The sequence below is a fragment of the Carassius gibelio genome, chromosome A21, assembly GCF_023724105.1.
Source record: "Carassius gibelio isolate Cgi1373 ecotype wild population from Czech Republic chromosome A21, carGib1.2-hapl.c, whole genome shotgun sequence".
Classification (NCBI taxonomy): domain Eukaryota; kingdom Metazoa; phylum Chordata; class Actinopteri; order Cypriniformes; family Cyprinidae; genus Carassius; species Carassius gibelio.
Window position 1 is genome coordinate 21,912,994 of NC_068391.1, and position 22,489 is coordinate 21,935,482.

The 22,489-nt window shown below is 36.9% G+C and overlaps 1 protein-coding gene across 2 annotated transcripts in view; it reads left to right on the forward strand.

Annotated features, from left to right (window-relative positions):
• Positions 1-22,489, forward strand: part of slc22a21 (solute carrier family 22 member 21) — a 56,931-nt gene that overhangs the window by 24,523 nt on the left and 9,919 nt on the right. For both annotated transcript variants that reach the window (XM_052536448.1, XM_052536447.1), the window contains exons 3-7: positions 804-958; positions 1,419-1,590; positions 2,825-2,951; positions 16,629-16,729; positions 18,416-18,630. In XM_052536448.1, the coding sequence (XP_052392408.1) occupies positions 804-958; positions 1,419-1,590; positions 2,825-2,951; positions 16,629-16,729; positions 18,416-18,630 (770 nt within the window). The remainder of the gene's footprint in view (positions 1-803; positions 959-1,418; positions 1,591-2,824; positions 2,952-16,628; positions 16,730-18,415; positions 18,631-22,489) is intronic.

Below are 22,489 nucleotides of genomic sequence, written 5' to 3' on the forward strand. Positions count from 1 at the left end.
TCACAATGTGTACAGTGTCCCAACTTTTTTGGAATCGGGTTTTTTAATTATAATTGAAAAAAAGTCCATGCTTCTCAATGAATTAATTTTTTCAGTGTTGTTTTTAAACTTTTACGCTCTGAGGATTTAATTTCAGTACCTAACAGCTGTAAGGCTCATACAACCCTCATGGAGTCTGTTCAGAAACATGCACATCAGTCGCCTGCTGGAGGTCATTCTGTAGGGTTCTGGCAGCGCTCCTCCTGTTCCTTCTCACACAAAGGAGCAGATACTGGTGCTGCCTGGTTCTCCTTGAGTAATGGCCCATCTCCTGGTTTCTTCTCATGGTCTTCATGGTCTCATGTGCTGGGAGACACACAAAACCTCCTTTTGATCGCACATAAGGACGTGCCATTCTTCAGGATCTGGGCTATGTGTGCATCCTGATTGGGGTGCAGGTTTTTTCTCATGTACTGGGAGTAGCCACAAAGAGCTTGATAAAACACAAAACTAGAGACAAATTAGTGGGGAAGGGTTAGGAGAAAGCGAATGTCTGCAGGACCATTGCTGTTGTGGCGATTGTCCTGCTGTTGACTCTCCAGTGCACCTGTTTTCACTTTCATTCTCACCAAGGGAGGAGAAACTGATTAAAAATCACTTATGATTCCTAACTAGACAGACTGATATCCCTGATGTTTAAATGACCAGGTGTTATACTGTGAAATATTGTGAGCGTTCCCTTCATTCTATTTTATTTTATTTTTTTATTATTTTTAAACTCTAGTCACCTATTTTAATTAAACTTGTTTCTTCTTGGTTTTCAGGTTTGGTCGGAAAAAAGTGCTGTTTGTTACCATGGGGATTCAGACGGTATTCACCTTTATTCAAGTCTTCTCCCCATCTTGGCAGATTTTTTGTTTGTTGTTTTTCATTGTTGGAATGGGCCAAATATCAAACTATGTGGCAGCATTTGTCTTAGGTAAAGACTTTTGTTGTGATTTGATTTTTAGTGTATAGTTTGTATTAATACTGAATTACATTATTGTGTTATAGTTTCAGTCTTGAACAGTGTATTATTGATAATTATGAAAGCTTGTTTCTGGGACGAGATAAGAAAAATGAAAAAGGTAACAGACTTTTAATCGCAGAATTTTTACTTTCTGAGTTTACATCTCAACCTTTTTTCAGAGTCAAGTCAGTGTCAATTACCATTTTGTTCTATTTTCTATTTTATATACATGAGCTTCCATATGTTGAGCCAAACCATTTATGCATTTATAAGATGTTTTATACTTATACATTTTTGGGTTATGTTTAAAATATGTTTAAATAAATGCATGTTTTTGATTTAGAATCTATATTAAAATTATTCTCTGAAAATAATTCAGACTGTAGATCCTGGATTGACCCCCCCTCAAAAAAAAAATCTCTTCTCCTAGGAATGGAAATATTGAGCCCATCCATTCGTGACATTTACTCCACTCTTGGCGTGTGTCTTTTCTTTTCAATCGGGTACATGATGCTTCCATTGGCTGCCTACTTCTTGCGAGACTGGAGAATGCTGCTATTGGCCTTCACAGTTCCTGGTTTCTTCTGCATGCTGCTTTGGTGGTAGGTGTTTGCTTTGGGCCAGACATGATTTAATAATACACTAGACATGGTGACCAGAATATTGACCAGAATATTAGCTCAAATGTACATTTAAGTAAGACAGCTTAGACAGGTTATATAAAATATATTTTTTGGGGAATTTATTGCATTCTCATAGAAGGCCCATAGAATGCATATTGCCTAATCTGCTAATAAAAAAAATTACAATAAAAAATGATGTTTTGCATCATTTGCAGGAGCAAAATATTAAGCATATTTGCAGCAATATGAGTTCCTCAAAACTTGCCCTGGAGGGCCAATGCGCTGCAGAGTTTGGCTCCAACCCTAATCATAGTCACCTTCCTGTGATTTTCGAATGATCCCAAAGATCAAAAACAAAATTTGAAAAAAAAAAAAAAAAAACTCAGGTGTGTTTGATTAAGGTTAGAGCTAAACTGTGCAGGAAAGTGAATCTCGTAGTCCAGATTTGAGAATGCCTGGTCTAGACTCTAGAGCAGGCATGGGCAAACTTGGTCCTGGAGGGCCGGTGTCCCTGCAGAGTTTAGCGCCAACCCTGATAAAACACACCTGCCTGTAGCCTTCTAGCAGAGGTGGGACTTTAAAGTCACACGCAAGCCTTCAAGTCATATTTTAAGTCCTCAAAGAGTTAAAGTTAATGAGTTCTGTTAATGTTGTGCTCTTGATCCTTGACTTTAATTTAATTGTGCCTTTTCTCTTTGTGACAATAAATGTGGTGTTGTAAAGCAGAGAGGAGATGTTTGCTGTTTTTATGCGATGAGCCTGTCATCATGAGCTGGCCTCATTACAATGAAAATAAACAGTTTTGCCACAGTCAGGACTTGACTTTCTGATATCAGACTCTTATTAGACTCTTATCTTGAATAAAGTGTACATTAATGATATTTGCTTTGTTCTGTTCTGTTAACCCAAGGGAAATTATTTTGCTGCTCTCCCTGCTCATTCATGACAGGCTACATGGATGGGCAGGAAGTTTTAGCCCAGAACAGAACCATACCACCAAACCAAACTTCATGCTAAGTATCGATCATTTTGACAATAGTGAAACTTATTCATGTAGTGAATTTCAAATGAGGAACATCACAAGTTATGTATCATGACAGTCAAAATTTAAGAGCCTTTCAGAGCCATTTTATCATTCATATTGTATTATTAGATTTCAACAGCTCATTGTCATCACTGAAGTTAATTATTTATCAATAGTTGTTGTTTGTAGGTTTATTCCAGAGTCTCCGCGATGGCTGCTGTCTCAGGGGAGGGTCGATGAGGCAGAGGCCATTTTGAGAAAGGCTGGCCAGATGAATGGGGTGAAGGTCCCTGATGTCATTTTCCCCCTAACTCAGGTGAAATACACATCTATCTGTGCTTGTCAAATGACTCATGCTACTTTGAACAGTCTCATTTAGCTACTCATATGGTTGTCAGCGACATAAGCTCTTGAACCTTTCTTATTTTCTGATAAACTCAAACTGATTGTCTAAATTTATTTACTAATAGAGGGGCCTCACAATGAATTAATTTTCTTAGTTTTTTAATTAAAATAGTTTAATGCACTATAAAAACATTGTTATTTAGGCTTGTTTTATCCATCTTACACTTGCTGCATATGCATACCCTTAGCAAAAAGTAGTATACTTCAAGTTTATTTTATTAAGTTTACTTAAGTAAAGTTTAAGTATACTTTTAAGTATACTTTATGTAGCAAGTATACAAAGTGTTCTAGTAGCATACTTGTAAGTGTACTGTTTCAGTACTTCTTGGGACTAAATTGGCCCACTTTCTAGTATATGAAATATACTTTTAAATATACTTTAAATATAACAGTAGCAAACTTTGAGTACAGAACTAGTTTACCTCTATGTTTGTAGTTTGTACTGCAATTATAATAAAAGTGAACTTGATTTGCTGATAGTTTACTAATTAAATACTTTGTACACTTATACTGCAAGTATACTCATAAGTTTTTAAGTGAAAATTGATATCATACTTTAAGACTACTATGTCCCTATTTATGTTTGAATTTGTATACATTTTGTTATATGAATATCTGAGCATGCAAAACATACAAAGAAAGAACAGTGTATCTGCTTGTAAACCAAAAAATTTCATTCTAGCTTCATGCATTCTTTTTTTAAACACTTTAATGTGGGTAAGCTACAAAAAAAATGCAGACAGAAATCCTTGCAAAATATGACCTAGATGTACATTTTACTAGTTGTTACCTACAGTTAATACAAAAATTATGGTCATCGACCAGTGATTGATATTTCAAACAGAATAATAGTGGTTAGACGTTGGATTTTGGTTGAAAATGAAAATCGGGTTGACGTCTAAATCCAACGACTGTTTGACATCAAGTTCCAATGTTAGGGAAGTCTTGGCCTAATGGTTAGAGGGTTGGACTCCCAATTGAAGGGTTGTGAGTTCTAGTCTCGAGCCGGACGGAATTGTGGGTGGGGGAAGTGCATGAACAGATCTTTCTCCACCTTCAATACCACGACTTAGGTGCCCTTGAGCAAGGCATCGAACCCCCAACTGCTCCCCGGGCGCCGCAGCATAAATGATGAACACTGCTCCGGGTGTGTGCTCACAGTGTGTTTGTGTTCACTGCTGTGTGTGTGCATTTCGGATGGGTTAAATGCAGAGCACAAATTCTGAGTATGGGTCACCATACTTGGCTGAATGTCACTTCACTCACTCACTCAATGTTGGGCAGATGCAGAATTTTGGCCGGAATAACCCCCCCCCCCAAATAAAACATAAAAAAACGGTGAAATGCATGGCAGTACACATATTACCAGCTTCCCTTATTACTAACACGTTTACAGAATTCCTTTTTGAGAATTAACAGAGGTTAAGATGTTGATGTTTTATTTAATAATGTATGGTCACCATTATTGTGATCAGTGTTTGCTTTAGTTGGGTAGTTTGACTCTTGGCTTAGTAAGTTTGTGGTTCCTGTAATAGTGTTTATCAAAACCCGTACTTTGTTATAAAAGGAGCCATATACAAAGATAAAGTGATATAGTTTCCATCATCATGAAGAAAAAGGATTGAGGACAATCATTTTTATTGTCATTTACCCAAAGTGGTTATTTATTATTAATGAACAATATTCAAGAGACTTTACTTTCTTCCCTCAGATCAGACATTCTAAATTTTAATTTGTAAATACATTTTGGGAGAAAACGCTTTCGTGACACATATACATCAATAATCAGTATATGAATCTCAACAATGGTGACAAGCTTCATGCAGTATAAAACGCATGGCTCCCAGCATGCATTGCTGCATGAAGCATGTTACCATTGTTGAGATTCATACGCTGATTGTTGATGTCTGTGTGTGTCAGCGTAGGTTTAGTTTTTGAGCTCATGTTTGTTAAAAGATTTTAACTGATTGTTATAATACTGCTGGATCTCATGTGGTAGAAACACAGGGTTTGTAATATGAATGTTCTAATGGAACAACATAATTGTTAGATTAAAAAACATTAGCAAATAAGGTTATTTCACAATGATTATAAAACCATTAACAGGTAACAGCCATCACTTGATCTCACATCACTTTAGCTTTCTTTGATGCTGCAAATGTGCTCGACAAACAAACTTTCACAATAGCCAAAACATATAATAAGTGTTAAGAGCTCAGCTGATGGAAACACTAATCACTGTTGTGGTGTTTAACTGTTATGCTGTTATGGAAATTAAACACATTAGAGTTAAACCCCTGTTAATTTTCAATAAGAGCTTTTGTGGACATCTGACAGGAATAAAGTCAGTCTGGTTAGTAATACGTGAAGCTGGTAATGATGTTTGTGGAGTTGTTTAATCCTTCTCTGCTGAGATATTTAATGTGCTGCCATGCATTTCACCCTCTGTTGCAGTGTGGTGCTTATTTCAACCAAAATTCAACGTCTGTCTGATGTCGGAGTTTGATGTCAAACAAAGTTGGGTTTAGACGTCAACCCGACTTTAATTGAAAAGTAATTTTAAGTATATTTCTGAGAAGTACATAAAGAGCATTTCTGAGAAGTATATAAAAAGTAAACTAAAAGTATACTTTCCTATTTATAGTTTAAATGAAGTATACTAATAGCACACTTGAATAAAGATCTGGCCATCAGAATAAATTAGGCAGCAGCAAATAAAACCCACAAATTCACACAGCAACCAGCTGGTGCTCACCATCGGCTTAAATGAATCAATAGCAGCCTGGAGCTTTGAGATGCAGTCATTTACTATAGTGACACTGAAGATACAAAGCCAAATCCTCCATATAGAACAGGGAAGTATGATGCATCATGCAATAGCACGCTAGTCCACCCAGGAATCATTGTTGAAACAATCATTTAATCATTGAACAGTTTTTTTTTGTCCAAAGTTCATAAACCCAGAGTTTTCACAGTGTTCCCAGATAATCAGGATATTTAAAAAATGAAAAGCACACAGATCTAAACACTTACAGTATTGTTCAAAATAATAGCAGTACAATGTGACTAACCAGAATAATCAAGGTTTTTAGTATATTTTTTATTGCAACGTGGCAAACAAGTTACCAGTAGGTTCAGTAGATTGTCAGAAAACAAACAAGACCCAGCATTCATGATATGCACGCTCTTAAGGCTGTGCAATTGGGCAATTAGTTGAAAGGGGTGTGTTCAAAAAAATAGCAGTGTCTACCTTTGACTGTACAAACTCAAAACTATTTTGTACAAACATTTTTTTTTTCTGGGATTTAGCAATACTGTGAATCACTAAACTAATATTTAGTTGTATGACCACAGTTTTTTAAAACTGCTTGACATCTGTGTGGCATGGAGTCAACCAACTTGTGGCACCTCTCAGCTGTTATTCCACTCCATGATTCTTTAACAACATTCCACAATTCATTCACATTTCTTGGTTTTGCTTCAGAAACAGCATTTTTGATATCACCCCACAAGTTCTCAATTGGATTAAGGTCTGGAGATTGGGCTGGCCACTCCATAACATTAATTTTGTTGGTTTGGAACCAAGACTTTGCCCGTTTACTAGTGTGTTTTGGGTCATTGTCTTGTTGAAACAACCATTTCAAGGGCATGTCCTCTTCAGCATAGGGCAACATGACCTCTTCAAGTATTTTAACATATGCAAACTGATCCATGATCCCTGGTATGCGATAAATAGGCCCAACACCATAGTAGGAGAAACATGCCCATATCATGATGCTTGCACCTCCATGCTTCACTGTCTTCACTGTGTACTGTGGCTTGAATTCAGAGTTTGGGGGTCGTCTCACAAACTGCCTGTGGCCCTTGGACCCAAAAAGAAAAATTTTACTCTCATCAGTCCACAAAATGTTCCTCCATTTCTCTTTAGGCCAGTTGATGTGTTCTTTGGCAAATTGTAACCTCTTCTGCACATGCCTTTTTTTAACAGAGGGACTTTGCGGGGGATTCTTGAAAATAGATTAGCTTCACACAGACGTCTTCTAACTGTCACAGTACTTACAGGTAACTCCAGACTGTCTTTGATCATCCTGGAGGTGATCATTGGCTGAGCCTTTGCCATTCTGGTTATTCTTCTATCCATTTTGATGGTTGTCTTCCATTTTCTTCCACGTCTCTCTGGTTTTGCTCTCCATTTTAAGGCATTGGAGATCATTTTAGCTGAACAGCCTATCATTTTTTGCACCTCTTTATAGGTTTTCCCCTCTCTAATCAACTTTTTAATCAAAGTACGCTGTTCTTCTGTTCATCCTTAAATAGGGGCCACCTGATTCACACCTGTTTCTTCACAAAATTGATGACCTCAGTGCTTGAATGCCACACTGCTATTTTTTTTAACACACCCCTTTCAACTAATTCAACTAATTGCCCAATTGCACAGCCTTAAGAGCGTGCATATCATGAATGCTGGGTCTCATTTGTTTTCTGAGAATCTACTGAACCTACTGGTAACTTGTTTGCCACGTAGCAATAAAAAAATATACGAAAAACCTTGATTATTCTGGTTAGTCACATTGTACTGCTATTATTTTGAACAATACTGTACATGTAAATTATGTTTCTATCATAATTACACAGAAACACAAGACTCATAAGGGTAATACAACCAATTACTTTCCAAGAAATCCCTTACATTGACAAAGGCATCCATTTATCGCTATAGCTGAATAACATGGAGAAAGAAATATTTGACTGGTGAATTTTTTTTTTTTTTTTTCATGAAGATAATTTACGTACTGTAGCCTTTCTCATTATAGATGTAACAAAGAGTCAGAGACATTCGGATCCATATGCAGTGGTTTATTATCAGAATGGTCAAACAGGCAATGATCAAAAGACAGTGTCAGGTATGTCAAGGGATATCCAAAATCGAAAACAGACTCAAGCAGAGGTCGGGGCAGACAGCAGAGAATCACAGTCGGTATAAACAATCCAAAGCCAAACACAGAATTAACAAACGCAATGCTAGGAACAAACACTAGGAAACAAACACTAGGAAAGGAACAGGAGCCCGCCGAGGCTTTAGCTCCGGGAACAGAAGCTCACCGTGGGCTAGGATGAGAGTTCATGGATGTATACTACTGACACCTCAGAAGGTTTTGCAGCAGTTGCCGCCACCTCTGGAGGTTCCACAGTGGCAACAGTCTCCTTGACAGCAATACAACAGGCTGAGAGAACATTGCTGGGTGCAACAGACAGGATGTGATGGGCTCTGAAAGTTCAGCTGAGATGTGACGAGGATCTGGAGGATCTGTTGTGGTATGATAAAGCTCTGAAAGATCTGTTGAGACTTGAAGTTCTGGAAGATTGGTAGTGATTTGACTGGGCTCATAAAGCCCAACTCTGACTTGGCTTTTCTCTTAAAGATCAACAGTGACTTGACTTGACTCATGAAGTTTAACTGTGGTTTTACTTGACTCATGGGTGTTAATGGTGACTTGACCTGACTCTGGACAGTCGGCCGTGACTTGAGCTGGCTCTGGATGGTTAGCAGTGACTTGACTGGACCCTGATTCTGGAAGATCGATGGTGACTTGACCTTGTTAACGAAGATCAACAGTAACTTGACTCATGAAGTTTAACTGTGGTTTTACTTGACTCATGGGGTTTAATGGTGACTTGACCTGACTCTGGACAGTCAGCGGTGACTTGACCTGACGCTGGATGATCAGTGGTGACATGGCCTGGTGCTGGGTGGTCAGCGGTGACTTGACTGGACCTTGATTCTGGAGATCAATGGGGGCCTGGCTTGACTCTGGAAGATCAACGGGGGCCTTACTTGACCCTGGAAGATCAACGGGGCCTCACTTGACCCTGGGGACCTGACTTGATGCTGGAAGACCAACTGTAGCTGCCATTTCATGGTGGAATTCTGGATTGGCAGCCATCTTGTGCACACTGTAAAAAGTGTTTCCCTATATTTATTCAGTAAAATTGTGTCAAAATTTTACAAGCAATATTATTAATTAAGTTTAAAATATTTTAATTAAGTAGAAATAATCATTAAAAATTAGTAGAATAACATGAAAAAATTAAGTAAAATTTACATAAAAATATTGATTTCATTGAACAAAAAACAAACAAACAAAAAAACACTATGCTAAAGAATACTATGTTATGCATGCCAGGCCAGTAGTTGGCGATCATGAAACATTATATGCATGCACATGACATCAGCCTTTTTACAAATTAACATTTTTGTTGCTTACATAGATATGATACAGGCATCATGTTCAAAAGGCTGTGTCTTAAGGCCCCCCAAACAGAGTTATTGAAGACACCTAAAGTTCACAAACAGAATAAAAGGGTAAATTGTTGGTTCCCATTACAGTAGTCAGTGTTTGCTTTAGTTGTGTTCTTGACCCTTGATGTTTTAATATTACATTTTGCATTGCTGTTGTAACTCAGTTATAACAGCTAGACAAACTAAGAATAAAGATGATCAGGTAGTGTTGGTTATGCTATTACATAATCTTTTTTCTTCCTGAATATCTGAACTCATTCAGAGTCTGATCTCTGAGACCAGATAACATTCATTATGGCAGCCCTGTTATTCAGCAAAAAGAAAAAGTGGAATTTTCAGTGTAAACCAGAGTTTGAGAATTCTGTTTAAAACAGAGAAAGGGAACTTTCTTTTGACACACAGTCACATCAAGAACCAGCGTATGAATCTCAAGAATGGTGACAAACAGCATATTCAGACAAACTGTAAGAATCAGAAAACAAGCTACTATATAATTGTTGCTCATTATTTATTCATGGCGCAAAGCATGATGGGAGCCATAAAATGAGTTTTGATTGGTGGCACCCAGAATGCAGTGTAACATGCTTTTTGATGGTCACCATTGTTGAGGTTCTCAGGCTGATTCTTGATGTCTGTGTGTCTAAATGAAAACACTTTTCTTTTTTAACAAGGTTTTGATCAGAGGTGCTTCTAAGAATTTCTCTGATAATGCTGAAAGCACCAGAGCTTATATTGTTCAATCACAGGACACATGTTATTAATAAGACGCACCCAACTCAGACCAAATGATGATGTAAAGACAAATAACACCACCTGGTCACATTGCCTTCTTGGTTTATTTAGCTGCTGTATCACAAACTAGCAACCGAAAAAAATCTGTTTTAAATTTTAAGGGGTCAAGAGTCCAACTAAAGCAAACACTGACCACTACAATGGTAAGCAAATTATTATTATTTTTTTCATTCAGTGATTCGTTGTGTGAACTTTAGGTGTCCTCAATAACTGTTTTGGGGGCATTACAACCTTTTGAACATGATGCCTTTATCATATCTATGTAAGCAACAAAAATGTGAATTTGTAAAAAGGCTGATGTCATGTGCATGCATATAATGTTTCATGATCGCCAACTACTGGCCTGGCATGCATAACAGTATTCTTTAGCATAGTGTTTTTTTGTTTGTTTGATTTTTGTCCAATGAAATCAATATTTTTATGTAAATTTTACTTAATTTTTTCATGTTATTCTACTCATTTTTAATGATTATTTCTACTTAATTAAAATGTGTTAAATTTAATTAATAATATTGCTTGTAAATATTTGACACAATTTGACTGAATAAATATAGGGAAACACTTTTTACAGTGCAGAGGCACTTGGCTGGCGACCATGTCATGATGAGACTCTGGAGTGGCAGCCATGATGCAACGACACTCTGGAACGGCAGCCATTTTGTGGAAAATTTCTCGACTGGCAGCCATCTTGAGAAGACACTCTGGAGTGGGAGATAATGCAGGACTGCTGGTGGCCATCTTGTGCAGAGGTGATTGGCTGGTTACCATGTCATGATGAGACTATGGAATGGCAGCCATGATGCAACGACACTCTGGAACGGCAGCCATTTTGTGGAAAATTTCTCGACTGGCAGCCATCTTGGGAAGACACTCTGGAGTGGGAGATACTGCTGGATTGTGGTGTTCCTCATCCATAACACCCACAGTAAAGGCAGAGCCACAGTTGAAGTGCCAGATCTATGTAAAACTCCAGTGTCCAGTTTAGATTGTGCAGTGGCATAATCGATTGCAGTGGTTCAGCTAGGCCTCCTCTGAAAAATATAATGTGGCACATCTCGTCAATTGATGTTAAATGAGCCAGTTCAACAAAGTCCATCACATAGTCCTCAATGGGCCGATCTCCTTGACGTAGACACATAAGTTGTGCTACTGGATGCGTGACTGACCTTGATGTATTCCTTAAAGTCATTGGATACTGGTTTGGCGAAGGCTTCTGTAACAAGGAGACAGAGACGTTTGGATTCATATCCAGTAGTTTATTATCAGAATGGTCAAACAGGCAATGATCAAAGGACAGTGTCAGGTATGTCAAAGGATATCCAAAATCGAAAACAGACACAAGCACAGGTCGGAGCAGACAGCAGAGAATCAAAGTTGGTATAAACAATCCAAAGTCAAACATGGAAGGAAAAAACCCTAGGAAAATGCTCAGAAATGCCAGACAGAACTAAACAAGACCTCACAATGTGAGTGTGGATGAGTGCAACCTTTATAGTGTCATTGATAGGAAACAGGTGAGGTTCATGGTGTGTTCCTAGGCAGGGGTTTATGGGAAATTAAGTTGGGAATGGAAATACAAGAATGCCAGACTCCTGAGTGGAGTGCCCTCTATTGGAGTTCATGGGCACTCCAGCTGATGATCGTGACAATAGAATAATATAAAATAATTTGTACCTCATTCTATGTTAAGAAATCTCATCAGTTCACAGAGTGAAGTTGAGACGCTGATGATATAACAGAGGTGGGACTTTCAAGTCACAAGCAAGTCTTCAAGTCATATTCAAGTCCTCAAAGGGTTAAAGCTAAAGAGATAATTAAGTGACTAATTAAATGATGATTGTGCATTAGTGATGAACTTCTGCTGTTAACAATCAACATCACTGAAGTAAAGAGAAACACAAGAACTACAACTGAATTTAGCCACAGCCTTCAACTGAAAAAAAAGTAAAAGAAAAAAAAAACACTATGCCACCATAATTGTGGTCAAAGTTTGCTTTAAGTAGTGTCTTGACCCTTTTACTAATTCAAACCAATTTGATTCAAAACAATTGCAATATTGTTTTTGCAACAATCATGTATGCATTGCTGAGTCGTAACATATGATCTTATGCTTTTTTTTTGAGAGAGATTTAAAGTCTTGTATCTTCAGTTCACCTAAGGCTGTGGTGGAAGAAAGTTGTAGTTTGCGTCCTTATTTCTCTTTCTTTCTTGCTTGATCACAGCAGGTGTTTGAATGAGTGAGAGAATATTGCAGGAACATTTAATTAAACTTAAAATAACATTATACTAATATGGAAACTGGACCTTTTTATGTTCTTGGAATTTTACAAATCAACGTTCCTAGAATGTAAATTTTTAAATCAAAATTAAGTTGAAAGAATGTTTGAGGAACATCATACCTTTAAAAAAAAATTAACGTTAAGAAACTGGACTTTTTTTATGTTAGAAAGAATATGAAAGTACCAGTTTTAATGCTATCCCAAAATGCTTTGTGGTGGCTGTAAAATAATGCTTCTACAGTGTAGTTACAGTAATATTACAGGACTGTCCGTTAATTTCCCATCATGCATTTGCATTTACAATAAAAACCATGAATACAGTGCATTGTTGTAAAATGTATTGTAAAATTACATCAATTGCTAACAGTGTAGACAAGATAAGCTTTTTAGGTTAAAATTATATAAATTGTATACAATATAAATTTATTACAAAATTTATAAAAGAGCAATTTTTAAAATATAAATTTTACTAAATAAATGATTGTTTCACTATATAAGACCTCCTTCTTTGGCTGTAATTGTTTAGACCCTTTTGAAGCTGCATGTAAACTGCATTTTAGAAGTTCAAACACCATAGCAGTCCATTATATGGAGACAAATCCTGAAATAGTTTGCTCAAAAAACATTATTTCTTTAGCATTGAAGAAAGAAAGACACAAACATGTTAGGTGAGTGCATTATTTGTACTTTTTTTTCCTGGAAAAAAACTACTCCTTTAATGCTTTAAAATCATCAGACTTGATCTCCGTACAGAAGATTACGGCTGGATGAAAGTGCTACAAAGCAGAGGCCTATAATATCTTGTTTGAGCTCCAAAACTTCAGTTTCATCCTGACCATCCTTATGTCTATCAAGTTTTGTCTCACATTACAGGCATCACAGTCAAGCTTCCATCGTCCCAACATGGCTATTCCTTTAATAGACATCCTTTCCTTTCCTTTCCTTGTCATCTTGGAGTCATCTTGAATACAGATTTCATCTACTATCTGTAACTGCATCAAAGCTCCTGGGTCTAATTCCACCTATACAGTGCAACTCAAATGTGACAGTGAACATCTAACTATACCAAGATGACTTACCTTCACCAGAGCTGAATGACAAGGAACTGAAAAGCTGGAAACTGAAGTGGCAAAACAAGTCTTCAGCACAAATGCCAACTTCATGTGCTGAGGCTGATCTAGCCAAACACCTTAAAGTTTCTTAAAGTAGCTTGTCTAAGTAATGTGAGCGGTCAGCAGCACTCCAAAGACTGAACATATTCATGTGTAGCAGCATGGGAGAAGACCGCTTGTCATCTCTGGCCCTCATCCATACACTCTATGACAGGGCAGTCGACCAGAAGCTGTGAAGATATTCACCAAATGTTATCCAAGAATACTGGAACTGAGCAGAGCTCTCATCCCATAAGTGTCAAGACAAATACAGCAACAAGTGAAGAGGCATTGACAGAGATACAGGAGTACAGGATGATGAGTGGTTCTTTTGTATGGAAGTAAATTAATCCAGCTTAATGCATTGTACTTTGACAAAGGCCGGGCAAACACTGCAATTTCAGCAGTTCTCTCGTTACCCGCTGTACATTGCATGTTAAAAGATGCACACTTAAAAAAAGAGATGCACGAGTCATAATTTGGCTCAAAATTGGACAAAAATCACACAGTGAAGATAAGCTACGGCCACGCAAAGCCAGAGCTTTCCCTATTCAATCTTTTTTCCCCTCATCTTAAGAAATATCTGTGTTTACAAGAAACTACAGAACCGATACAAAACGATGTAGTATACATGCGAGACCATGTATGTGGCACATTAAAAATGGATAAGACTTGGATAATACGCATAAACCTTCCGTGCAGTTTACAAACGAACATGGACCAATACATTTATTAATCTGTGTAAATGTTGGTCAGTAAAAAGAAAATGGTTCAGTGTTTGTTCATGTTTTAGTTGCTGTTGCATGATATAGTGGTGTCTGACTGGGACAAGATGTGGACTGATGACTGACAGACTCTGTTCCATGTTGTGTTTGTGTTTTTTCTCCCTTTGGACCAGTTTTCATCCTCATACTGATTATTAATTTGATAACCTCGTTTATTGTTTCATTAGTTCCAGGTGTTCCTCATCTTCCCCTCATTGTGCTCTGTGTATAAATAGTGTTCCCAGTTTAGAGTTCCATTGTTTGCTGTAATATGTCTTCTGAGCTTACCCTTTACTAATTAAAGAAATTTACAAAGGAATCTCCAGTGTCTCCTTTCTCTTCGTTCCTTCCTCACCTCAGAGGGAATTGTGACAGAACAGCAGACTGACACAGAAAGTAAAGTGGCACCTTTTCTCCCTACGTTTATTTTCAGTTTTTTGAAAAGTGTTTTTTTTTTGTGTGTGTGTGTGTGTGTGTGTGTTTCTCCCCGCCATAATGGAAGAATAAGCACTGTTTATCACAGTGGCTCGAGTGAGCCCAGACCCTATTTTCTTTGCTTAGGGCGATTATGCCACTCGCCCTTGCCAGCTCACTCGAGAATGAAACCCTTGCGATGCTGTTCCAGATCTCTGACACCACCGACCATGACTGGAAGGAGATACAGCAGTCATCCTGTATTTAGAGAGTCTTCGATCCGGAACCCTCGCGCAGACAGTTCCCTAGTCAAATCAGCCAGCAGTTAATATGGCAAGGCCACCAAATAATAATACGGCAAGCCCGCCAAGAATTCATGTGGGCCCTATTGTCGATTCCAGCCTCAGTGCCTGTTCCTCGTAAGCGCCTTCCTGAGTGCCCTCAAGTGCAGTGGAGGTGGAGATGGGGGTTGTGGCCACGGCCTCTGGGGCAGCTCCATATTGCCTCCCGAGTTCCCTGCTCCGCCAAGACACCCCACATGGTTACCATTCTGGAGGCCCACTGTCCTATATCTGTCCCGAGGAACCGCCAGATCGCATGCCTTCTGGAGGGGGGTCCATGTTATGTCTATTATGTCTATGTTTCATGTTGTGTTTTTTTTTCTACCTGTGACCCAATTTTCACCTTCATTTTGATTATTAATTTGATTTCAGTTGTTCCCCATTTAGTGTTTCATTAGTTCTAGGTGTTGCTTGTCTTCCCTTCATCATGCCTAATTAGGGTTCCCAGTTTAGCGTTCCTTTGTATGCTGTTATGTCTTCTGAGTTTCTGAGTTTACCTTTGCTAATTAAAGTCCATGTTTGAATGAATCTCCGGTGTGTCCTGTGTTTCCTTAGTCCTTGATCCTTCCTGGCCCTTGAGGGAATCATGACAATGACATCATAGTTTCAGAAAATAAATAAATTCACTGTCCAGAAAAAAAGGCAAGGGCAGTGTTTTCAGATTCATCTACTCTGTGACCCGGTTTCCAAAAATATTGACGGGCCTTAGTTTCATTTGTTCACATTTCAGTGAATTTCAGTGTATCCTTGATTCTCACTTATTTTCCCTCAATGTAACTTACAATGAAAGGTACATTAAAATATAATACCACTTAACTGTAAATAATTCTATATATAGCATATTCTACTAGTAAGCCGCTTCCATCAAAAGGACCAATTTTAGTCTTTTGTAAGTCATTTTGGATAAAGGCATATGCAAAATGCATAAAAGTAAATGTAAGTCTTGGGGTGTGAAAAACCCTAGTAGTCCTAGACACTAGTCAAATGAAGATTCTGACATTGCATTATAGAAAAAAAATACAGAAACTAAATGTACCTATCTGTGGCTGAAAGTGACTGACCTACAATCATACTTGATGATAGCTAATTTCACTGTGAAAGGGAGCTGTGTCTGCACTTCGGTTCAGTTCACTGTTTGTGGAAGATATTAATGAAATACTGTATGTTAGTCTAATTTCAGGCCAGTGTGAAATATTTTGTCTGTTCCTCTTTTGTGAGGTGATACTTTTATATTCGGTGGATATGATTAATTAGTGACTTTTATAGACTAACTTCTTATAATTTTATTTAACCATGAATAAAAGTGCATTGTGAATATGACTGAACTGAGACTTTACTGAAGAAATGTAGGATCTTCAAAAAAGAGAAAAAATTCGGGTAATTGGCTTTGCAGATATCAGGTAAATTGTATTTGTGTTTTTAACGACTGTAAACTTTTTAGCTGTGGATAACAGCTGGTCTTTTGCTTACAGTGTTGTGTTTTGATTTTAAAATGGTTTCCAGTGCTGTGTAATAAAATATGTTTGTTGTGACACGTGCACTAAAGACAAGGGAAACTGCTGGAAGGTTGTTGCGGACCTACAGTCTCTGTGACCTGGTGAAGTCCTGCAACATCTGCTGCATAACTGTCCTGCTGTGCCTGGTCTGGTGAGAGAACTTTACTTAGACATTAACCGGTTCAACACATGGATCACTGCATATACAGTCTTGTGAAAGTATTCATACCCCTAGGTTGCTGACTTTTGTTATACTGCTTTAAATTACTTTTTTCCACATCAATCTAAACTCCATACACCATTTTTTTAATATTAAAAACAGATTTGTCACAACTTCATAAATTAAAAACTAAAATAAGTACTTTGCAGAAGTATTCCTACCCTTGGCTAAACATTTTTTTGAAGCACCCTTACAGCCTCAAGCCTTTTTTGTTGCATGCAACAAGTTTGTTTGATGCAACAAGCTTTGCTCATCAGCATTTGGCAATTATCTGCCAATCTTCTCCTCATTCTTCACCTCTCAAGCTCTTTCAGGTTAGATGGAAGCAGATGGTCATTTTCAGGTTTCTCCAGAAATATTTGATTGGGTTCAACCCCAGGCTCTGGCTGGGCCACTCAAGGACATTCACAGAAGCTACTCTTGCTATGTGCTTAGGGTCATTGTCCTGTTGGTGAACCGTCTGCCCAGGCTGAGGTCCTGAATACCCTGGACTGGGTTTTTATGAAGGGTATCTTAATATTTTGGAGCATTTAACTTTTCTTCTACTCTGATGAGTCCCTTAGTCCCTGTCACTGAAAACCAGCCCCACAGCATGAGGCTGCTAACAACACACTTTACTTTTGGGATGGTACTCGGCAGGTGATGAGCAGAGCTGGTTTCTTCCAAACATGATGCTTGGAATGTTTCTCACAGTCTGAGGGTCCTTTAGGTGCTTTTGTGTGTCTTCACCCTGCCATAAATCCCAGATTGGTGGAGTGATGCAGTGAGGTTCTTGGTAACCACTCAAACCAAAGCCCTTCTCCATCAATTGCTCAGTTTAGCCAGGAGACCAGCTTTATGAAGAGTCCTGGTTGTTTCTAACTTATTCCATTAAGGGTAACAGAGATTACATGCTTCTGTCACCGTTCGGTGAAGCAGAATGCTTTTCTGAACTCTTCTCCAGATGTATTTCTGAGCTCTATTTTTAACCTCAGGGCATGGTTTTTGGTCTGATATGCATTATTTGCTGTTAGACCTATTATTAAGACATGTATCTTTCTAAATCATACACATTCAAATGAAATAGCCACAGGTTAACTTCACTCAAAGTTTAGTAACATCTATAAGCAATATGAAGGAATGCTCCTGAGCTAAATGTCAACTGTCCCAGATAAGTGTATAAATACTTATGCAATGGAATCATCAAAAGTTTTTCATTTTTAATGTTAAATAAGATGTTCAATACATATTTTTTGCTCTGCCATTATGGAGTATGTAGTATAGATTGATGTGGTAAAAAAGTAATTTTTAAAGCAGTTTAACATAATATTTATAATACAACATAATTAGCAAGGAACTGTGTTAATAGCCCATTAAATCTTCATTGCATAATCATACCATACATTGTAGCATATACATGTACATGATATTTAGTCACTCAGTACTTTGTATGTCCAATCATTGCCATCAGGTTTTTTTTTTTTTTTTTGTATAAGAAGCGTAGTGTAACAGCCAATATTTGTTTTATGGTAAGACTGAGATGGTTATTGTTTTTTAGTAATGTGGCATGTCAATAATAATTTCAACAAAATGCCCATCTTATAAACCCACTGTTCATGCTCTTCTTTCTTCGCTTAGGTCAGCCATTTCAGTCGGATACTGTGCCTTGTCTCTGAACACATCCAGTCTGCATGGGAATATCTACCTGAACTGCCTCTTGTCAGCAGCTGTGGAAGTGCCTGCCCTCATCATGGCCTGGCTGATGCTCCGCCATTGGCCTAGACGTCTCTGCTTGTCTTCCACCCTGTCATTAGGAGGACTGGTTCTTCTCTTTATACACCTCATACCACAACGTGAGGAATCACTGCTTCTTTAAATGTAACATTAAATGTATTTAAATTATTATTAAAATATTGGGGCTGTCCACACTGTAAAAAATTGTGCCATTAAATAACAGTAATTTACTGGCAGCAGGGGTGCCAGTAAAGTACTGTTAATTTACAGCTTAACACAGAGATCACAACTGTATCAGCGACTTCACATTTACTGTCTTTATATAAAGCAGAAAATCTGAATTTGTGGCTCATCATTGACTGAAGCACAGGCTCTACTCTCCAGCACAATGGTGAACCACAAAACTAAATTAAACTTAACAGATCTCTCTTGTGCTTTTTTAAAAACTTTTTTTTCATTTGGTAAATCTGACATTTACATTTTACAGTATATTACTGTTTTTCCTTGACTTAACGGCAACAAACTGTAGAAAATAACTTTTTTTGCTGGCAACCATTAATTTACGACAACAAACTGTAGTAAAACAGTTATTTACTGGCAGCAGGGGTGCCAGTAAATAACTGTTTTTCTACAGTTTGTTTCCTGTAAATTAATTACAGTTTATTACTGTTAAATTATGTTTCATGCTGTTTTTCTTCATCTTAAATCTTTAACCCTTTAAACCCCACAACAAAATCCTCAGTTTTAACTGAACACTTATAATGTGTGCACACTACAGAGTGTTTGAGTAACACTGAATCAGTGAAGTTAATGAGATAATTATGTGATTAATTGATGATTGAGCATCAGTGATGAACACCTGCTATTAACAAACAGAATCACTAAGTAAGTAAAGAGAAACACAAGAACTACAACTGACTTCAGCCACAGCCTTGAATTAATAAAATCTCTCATGATCTGATTAAACAACCCTTACGAAAAATAACCATGGTTTAAGTATAGTAAAATTGTAGTAATCCATGGTTTTTTGGCATATTGACTCCCATTTGTCTAACCACAGATTTACTACATATACCGTGGTTAAACTATGGTTAATATAGCAAAACCATGGTTATTACCGTGGTTTAACTATAGTAACCATGGTTTTTTGGTTTCATTTGTAGTAAAACCATGGTTAATTTTCGTAAGGGAACTCCTAAAACAGCTTCACCAGATTCACATTATTAACCAGACTGACTTTATTTCTGTCAGATGTCTACAGAAGATCTTATTGAAAGTTAAATAGGTTTGGGTGTTTTTTTTCACTACCATGATGGAGATCAGTGTTTACTTTAGTTGGGCTCTTGAACGTGACTTTTCAACAACTAAGATTTTTTTACATGCTGTAACAAAACATCTTTAGAACTTGTTATAGCAAAAGAAAAAAAAAGGCAACAGAAAAAATAAATCTGGTGTTGTTGTTTATAGATTGAGAAGAACCAACACTATTATTTCTGATTCAATCCTATGTTCCTTCTCTTATTTAATATTGATATTACAGTAAAATAAGAAACACTGCCGAGCTTTAAGTTATGAAAGACTGTTAAGAAAATTTAACTCATTAAAAAAAACCTTTGCTGAAATTTAGACAGAAACATCAAGAATCAGCGTATGAATCACAACAATGGTGACAATCCACAAAATAAATAAACAGATCAGTTCTGAACACCACAAAACACGCTACTAAAGCTTAAGACAAAAGCAAAATTATAAGCACATAAGAATTCAAGAAAATAAGTGAACAATTCAGGGGCATAATTTATTCATGCCACAATGCATGCTGGGAGTCATGGATGAGTTTTACCCTGTGCTGGTACCCAGCATGCATTGCATCATGAACCTTTTGATTGTCACCATTGTTGAGATTCATATGCTGATTGTTGATGTCTCTCTTTGAGTGTTTTGGACACCACTGCCTAAAATATTTAAAATTCAAACTGTTGTTAAATCCATATGTTTTGGTTATCACATTACGGTTCAATTTTATAAAATTGAAGAAACAAAAAATTTGATTATTCATTCACATATTTCAACACCAAATTAACATTTGAGTACTAAAGCAACTCTTTAAGACAGTCTAGCAGATAATGCCTGACAGAAACAGCCATAATCACTTGACTATCAATATTGCTGTAACAGATGTACCATAAAGATACAAATACAGCAATGAAACAAAATGTAAGGTACGAAAGTCAAGGGTCAGGAGCCCAACTAAAGCAAGCACTGATCTCCACAATTGTGACGTCAAACGAAACAGTAACATTATCATCTAAATCTCTGTAATTCTATATAAGATCTTTTGATCTTTGATCTCTGATCTGATAGAAATAAAGTCAGTCTGGTTAGTAATGAGTGAAGTTGGTAAAGCTGTTTGTTGATTGTTTAAATCTTCAGTTGATTTAATCTAAGGTTGTGGCTGAAGTCAGTTGTAGTTCATGTGTTTGTCTTGTTTTTTCTTTTTTCTTCAGTGATTCTACTCATTAACAGCAGCTGTTGATCATTGTCTGAATTTACTCATTAGTTTTCATTCTCTCTGTCAGGCGGACTATATTAGTAAACTCATGTAGGGAATAGTGAATGAGTGTAGGGTGTGATTTGAAACAACCACTGAGTGTCGACTTTGAACGTTGTTAATTTACGATATATAGTAGCAGGCTACCTTCTCGAAAATGATGAATATTACCCAGAATGCACTGTTTTAATGAGAAACAGTATGTTACTGTCGACATTTGGCCGTTTTTTACAGCTATTTTTAACAGTGTAGACATGTTTTTTTTATTAATGAAAAGACAAGAAAAAGAATATGTGTTAGTATTGGTTGGTTATAGTTGGTTATTAGACAAAATCAATGTCCGGTAATCTTTTGGAGGGTAATTTCTCAGCCCAAAACAATGTCTGATTAATTTGCAATTAACTTGATCAAAATCATTCAAACCTCCGAAAGGTTAAATCTCGTATTGGTTTTCTTTTTCGTAACAAATCTTCTTTTACACATTTTTCAAAACAGCTTTTGGATAAAATGTCAGTTATTCCAATCTTGGATTATGGTGATATAGTTTACAGATCTGCTTTAAAAACTCTCCTTCATAAACTGGACATTATTTACTATGCAGTACATTGTATACTTACCATTGCCACTTAATTTTTATTGCCACTTTTATTCTTTATTGAACTGGTATTCTCTTCATTGTCAAAGTGAAATTCATTTATAAAACTCTTGTCGGGAAAACGCCATTATAATTAAAGTGACTTCTTAAAATTCATAATACAAGTCATTAAATGCATTCTAGTAGTTTCATTAACTTCTGCATACCTTTAGTCCATAGCTCCTTTGGTAGTTGCTCTTTTCAGTTACCAACTTCACTCATTACTAACCAAACTGACTTTATTTCTGTCAGATCAGAGATCAGAGATCAAAAGATCTTATTGAGAATTACAGAGATTTAGATGATAATGTTACTGTTTTGTTTGATGTCACCATTGTGGAGATCAGTGTTTGCTTTAATTAGGCTCCTGACCCTTGAGTTTTGCACTTAAATCTATTATACCAATATTATTATTGATAATCAAGTGATTATGGCTGTTTCTGTTAGTTGTTATTTACTAGACTGACTGCTGTAGTAATCAAATATTAATTTGGTGTAGAAATATGTGAGTGAATTACAATTTTTTTTGTTTCTTCAATTTTATAAAATTGAACAGTAGTGTGATAACCAGAACATATGGATTTAACAACAGTTTGAGTTTTAAATATTTTGGGCAGCAGTGTCCACAATGCTCAAAGAGAGACATCAACAATAAGCATATGAATCTCAATGAGACTTAAAACTAAGGATTTTGTTGTGGGGTTTAAAGGGTTAAAGATGTAAGATGAAGAAAAAAACAGTATGAACCATAATTTAACAGTAATAAACTGTACTTAATTAACAGGAAACAAAC